The 6,000-nt window shown below is 50.5% G+C and overlaps 1 protein-coding gene across 1 annotated transcript in view; it reads left to right on the forward strand.

Annotated features, from left to right (window-relative positions):
- Window positions 1-5,552, forward strand: part of GPD2 (glycerol-3-phosphate dehydrogenase 2) — a 142,092-nt gene extending 136,540 nt beyond the window's left edge. The window contains exons 17-18 of the mRNA XM_075029110.1: window positions 4,143-4,242; window positions 5,361-5,552. Of these exons, the coding sequence (XP_074885211.1) occupies window positions 4,143-4,242; window positions 5,361-5,368 (108 nt within the window). The 3' untranslated portion in view covers window positions 5,369-5,552. The remainder of the gene's footprint in view (window positions 1-4,142; window positions 4,243-5,360) is intronic.
- Window positions 5,553-6,000: the final 448 nt, after the last annotated feature.

The following is a 6,000-nucleotide window of genomic DNA, read 5'->3' on the forward strand; positions in this document are numbered from 1 at the left end:
AGAGAGATGGTTAGAGATGAACTCTGATAACATCTTCAAACCATTTATCCCCCTTCAGCTCTGTAAGTAGGGAGAGCTAAGGTTTTAGCTGGTGTAAAGTGTACATTTCCATAACCTTTGGAGAGTTTCTTCTTGAATTATTTGGACTCCTAAACACCACAGATCCCACACAGGGAAGCACCTCACACAGAGGATGGTGCCCACTTTTCTTGTGCTGGCAGGTCACCCATGACTGGTTAGTCTTGGGCCAGCTGTTTCTTCTTATTGTCAGCTTATACACCATGGAAATCGAACGGTTTCTGCCCGCTCATCTCCTGCCTCCAGCAGCTTCCCCCGCAGTTTTGGGCAGCTGCTTTGGGTGGCCGCTGCACACCCAGTCCAAGGAGTCTCTGCCCAGAGATGAAGGAAGAGCTGCTTTAGATCTGCACCAAATGCTCGTGTTGTGCTTCTAATTCACTCCGAAAATCGCAATAATTTTCCACGGCTCATTAGCCATCACAAACTCCTAACACTAGATTCTGCACGGTTTCCAACGGGAACCACGGGTTAGCGCAGTTCTGCTGGAAAACTGTCCAGGGGCATCAGACACCACCAGCAACATTCGCGTGATGAGCGATGCTGCAAAAGGCTCTAGGACGCCTTCTATGAAGCTGAGCTGAATTTTGGTTTTCTACCTGAATGGGGCTTAAAAATTTAAAATTAATTATGCATATCGTTGCTTTGTTGAAAAAGGCTGGATGTTAGCAAAGCTAGAGCTCCCAGTCTAGCTCCTGCAATACCACTTCCAGCTTTGTGTCAGTGGCTGAGGAATTGGCCTTGAGTAAATGATAGCCACAGGTCTTATCAAATTCTCGTGTGTTTATGTATGTCGGTGTATTTTAACATACAGGAACCATCCACACTGAACTTTCACAACATCTCTTTGACTCACTGTCAAGTTCAATAACATCAGAGATCAATTGGTAGTGCATAAATTTACCTTCAAAGAAGCCCAAAAGCTGACACGTTAAGATGATTGGTATCCTCCTCTGGAACAGTGTTTTATCTTCTGATAGAGAACAGGAGTGACAGTTGAAATTTCCTGTGCTTCCCATCCTGATGAAAGCCCAGAGACAAAACTGGTTGTCGGCGTAAGCTAATAACACCCTGGTGCCGCCGCTGCCTGCAAAGATGGGTTAGGGCAGGGAGATGGGAGTGGCAGAGTCACGTCTCAGCCAGCTCCTGGCAGCATCCGGAGGCTTGCCTGACTCTTAAGGAGCATATATTTCTTTTAGGGAAGCTTATCCTGTTAGAAATGTACATACCATTAACTCGACGATATTGGCTTCCAATACTAATACTTTGCATTAAAATCAATTTGCTAAATCCAAATGGAAAACATTTATGTAAAAAATTTTTCACTTAAACCTGTTTTCTTCCCTATAAACCCCAAGTATAGCAGTCCTCAATCTGTCCCTTTCTACAGAGTTTGTATTTATAAGTGTGATTATTGTCAACTTCCCTGCTTTGAATGGGAGGAGGTTTATTTGTAATTTGCAATGGCCATAATTTGTAATGGGAAAAACCTGAGCTATTTGGCAAGATACATTATTTAGCTGATTCTGACTTAGTTAAACTGTTATGCTAAATTAGCAAATAAGCTGGGAGAAACTTTGCAACAACTGAGAAAAAATAACGTTGAGCGGAAACTGGCTACTAGCTGTTTTAATGAAAATAAAAGTTCTGCTAACCCACAACTGAAAGTAACAATCTAATATTGTCTTACACTCTTATCCAACTTTTCAGCCCTCTTATCTTCCCTTAAATGCTATTGACAATGAGGAACACACTAGATTGATCACAGCTGACTCGGTTTTCAGCCAGTTAAGGATTCACCCCCAATCCCTGGTACTTTCTTAACCTGCAAGGGTCGGGGCTCTATTGATGTCCACGCTATAGGATTGAAGCCAAGGAAGCGGTGAGTAAAAGGGGGAAAGTCCTCTGAAGTCCTGCCGCCACTGAGGCAATGGTATTTTTTGGAAAGAACTGCCCTGTCCCCGTGCCCTGCAGCCCGGACACCGCCGGGGTCCACCCTGCCTGATGCTCTGCCTCGGTGCGGCGCTCCGGTGGGATGGGGGCTGCGGGGGGTGAGGCTCCGTGTGCTGATCCTGCTCCTCCCTCCACCTCTGGACATCCAGTTCTCTTTTTTTTTTTTTAATGGAAGCTACTCGATATGTTTTTGTTGTCTATTCCTCTATTTTTTTTCAAGCTGCCTTTAGGGCTGAATTATTTTGTAGGACTGGTTGGGGCTTTTTGCGTATTTGAGCTTGTTTAATTTTAAAATAGGCAGGACTGAATTTTTGGGTGCTGCTGCAGCTCGCCGCTTCATTAATGAAAGCGTCTCGTCTACGACTAGATCCTTGCCATCGCCACCTGAAGTTTGTGTAACAAGGGCCCCTGCAATTTAACTACCAGGTTTTGAAGGGTCCTGCAACCATGGTCTTCCATGGCCCAGTCCCACCAATAAATGCATTAGCAGCGTATTTAAAAATGAAGCAGAGCCTGTGATACAGCCTTTTTTTTCCTCAGCCAAAGGCCCAGCCTAGCTGGCAAATAGCTACAGAAGAGCGATTGCAGCGGGCAAGTGACTGGCCCAGCTCTCCTCCCAGCTCCCCGAAACCCAGGCTGGCCGGCCGCCCAAGCCAGCAGCCCCCTCTCCCCGTGACGGCAGCGGAGGGTGTCACCACCCTCTGCCCTGACGTCCCAGCGCTGCCGGACCTCGTGCCGGCGCTGAGCGATGGGCTGCCGGACACCCCGCCACCAGCCGCGCCACGGCGGCAGCCGGCACTCCCCGTGCAGGGACCTACGTGACCTGCCGTATTAACCCATCCAACTCAGCGTGGCGTTTGATCATTAGAGCGGTGTTATTTAATTTATTTTTTCCATACTGCAGTTAATTACACCGTCTCTGATTGTGCTGATAATTTTTGCTCCTCCTCAGCCCAGTAATCAACAATTACTCGCAGGTCTCGTGGCAATGCCAACACGCAGGACTCGATGGCTTGATTTGCTCTTGGTGTGAAGCCCATTCAGACAGCTTCTTTAGGGTTTTTCGCCTGGATTCCCTTCCCCAGCAAGGCGATGTGGCCCTTCCATGTGCCCTATGCCCCTCGAGACACTGCTGTTGGCTGCCAGCACCGAGGTGATGCTGCTCCCACACCGTCAGCATCCTCCGGGGCTGGAGCCACCGGTGGGCGCCGGGGGCTGCCACCCGCTCAAAAGGCGCAAAGGTGGGTGCGTGGCACCCTCGCTGAGAGCTCAGCCCAAGGGCGGGCACTTATTCAGGCTGGAGATGGGCACTCGGCATGTTTAACCTTCTGCACCGCTCTGCGTCTCACCGCAAGTGCAGCCGCAGCATCTTGTTCTGGTAGTTTGGAAGTTTGTTGAGTTTTTTTGGTTTTGTGAGGGTTTTTGGGGTTTTTTTTTTGTTTTTTTTTTAACGTGCCTTTGCCAAGGCGTGAGAGCTAGAAACTGTGAAAAATGCCAGGAAAAAGTGAGACTGGAAAATGAGCAGAGTCAAAAAGCCTGTATCTAGGTGCCTATTTTTTCCTTCGGCAAGAGAGAAATGAGTATATGCCTCCAAAATTATTCCAGCTCGCCGTAGTGATAGGAGTTTACTTACTAGGAGGGTTTCCTCATCTACTCATTGCTGCTTTTTTTTCTTTCTCTTAAACGATGCTCTGAGTAACCACTTCTGTGATATCATCTGCCAAGGTCTTTCGAATTTCTGCTTTGCATTAAAGACAAAGAATTCTTCACAATTAATGTGCTTTGAGGGTTTCCTGTCACAGGAACGTAATTAACTCTTTGCTGGCCTAACTAATTTCTGCATTTTAAAAAGTAGCCTGATAATGACAAAAGTGGAGCACTCAATCCACAGGATAGCCATTAGCTGCACTCACTTATTGTGCAGTCTCAATTCAGACCACAATTACTGTCACTGAATTGCACTGGAAGCTACTTCTTGTACGCAAACAAGAATACTATTCATTAAAGGCCACTTTCAATAAAATGCAATCTATATTTTTAATGAATATTTGAGAAAGAAAATACAATCTTGGATTCAGGAACCTGCAATACAGTTATTATTCTTTTAATAACAGACTTTCTCAGGTACAGCTACTGACAGATGTTGGAGAGGCAGCAGAAATGAGATGGCTGGTGTAAGAGCTTTGACTCGAGAAATGAAAAGCAGAGCCCACGGTAAGCTGAGCCCATGTTAAATAAGGCTTTCCCGGAACCCCCTACAGCAGACACAGCTTCCCCCGCGGCTTTTATTGATGTCCCTGGGCTGCTCCGCTCGCCTTAAACCTTTCACGCCCGCTCAAATACAGCGACGTGGGAACCGAGAGAGGCCCCCGGCCCCCCCGGGCTGCCCCTGGCCCCCGCCGCCCCGCTCCCCCTGCGGGGGCCGAGGAGCCTTTCGGTTCCCCTTCGGAGAAGCGAGAACCCGGCCCACCCACTTCCAAAAATCTGTATTTTTCCCCGGGAACCACGAACGCCGCCGTTACGGCTGGGGGGCCGGCGGTCCCCGTTCCGCGGGCTCCCTGTTCTCCCCCCCCCCCCCCCCCCGAGCTCCCCGTCCCTCCGGCCGCGGGGAAGGGGCCGCTGCCGGCCCGGGGGGACCCGCTGCCACAGTCGGGTCCCGGGCGGGGGGGGGGGGGGCTCGGCGGCGAAACCGACGGCGGAGGCGGCGGCGCTCCCGGGGCACCGCGCCCGGCGGGACCCGCTGCGGGACGGGGCGGGGGGGGACGGGGACGGGGGCGGCGGGGCGGCCGCCGCCCGCTCGGCTCCGCGGGGGGCTGCGGGGGGCGGCGGGGGGCGAGCCGGCGCGGCCGCTCGCCGCTTCTGCACGGCAACATTGCCCTCTTTCGGCAGAGCGGGGCGGGCGGCGGGCACCCCCCCGGCAGCACGGCCCCCCCCGGCTCCCCCCTGAGCTGCCGGGGCGCGGTGGGGTGCGGGTGCCGAGCTCCCCCGCAGGGCTTTGGGGTGGGGGGGGCCCGTCCCCACAACGTCTCCCCCCCCCCCCCGCCCCGGCCAGGTTCGGCTTCTGTCTGGCCCCCTCCAGAAAGGCGCGTGGTTACGGGGCTCTTTAAAAACGGGATTTGGGGAGAGGTTTCAGGAGAAGAGCTAGTCCAACCCGGCTCTTTCCGTGCTGAGGCTTTCCAGGGGCAAGAAAATTCAAAAGAAGTCCAAATGTTAAGGAAAACATTGATTTTAAAGGAATGCAGAGGAGGTCCCTTAACTGAGAAGTCGAAGCATCTTGCACAAGTGTTCACCAACAATGTTTTCTCACTACACTTTTCTGTTGTCTTTTTTAGGTAGGTGAACACAGCCAGAAGTCGACTGTCCCTCAGCATTATTCTCTGTTTTTCATTTTGAGAGCATAGAAACAGGCAAGCAATGTAAAATTAATACATAGTAAAATATTTACTGAGTTTAATATCTGAGGTTACTACATTGCAACAGAATATGAAACCTGGTCTTTTTAACTCGGTGTAGTGTTTTTAAACATCAGAAGTATTTTGCGCACTGTCTCCTGTGTTCTTTCATTGCCCAACTGCTATTCTGAATTCAGTGACAATTACCATCGGCTCTTTCAGGTTTGTCAAAATACCATCTCCTCTTCCATATCAGCAATTCAGGAGTGCCGCAGACCCCTCTCCAGCTGGGGCTGAAGTGAGATCCAGGCTCCAGCCTTCAAAAGGAGCGGTGAAGGGTTCCCAGCGTTGCTTTGCAAAGCTGCTGATACAGAGCAGGCTCTTTTCTTCTCTTTGTGCACATCAGACTTCTAGCCAGAAGACTTTCAAAAAAAGTAAAGCAAGCAAAGTAAAAGACGCAGTACCTGTATGTGGGTGAGGAATGGAGCACATCAGTATGAAACTAAGCACAACACCTGTACACCAATTTTTAAGGCCCACTTGTGCGTGGTGTGCAGTGCCAGGCAAAACAGGGACCTGA

Source organism: Buteo buteo, chromosome 5, assembly GCF_964188355.1.
Source record: "Buteo buteo chromosome 5, bButBut1.hap1.1, whole genome shotgun sequence".
NCBI lineage: Eukaryota > Metazoa > Chordata > Aves > Accipitriformes > Accipitridae > Buteo > Buteo buteo.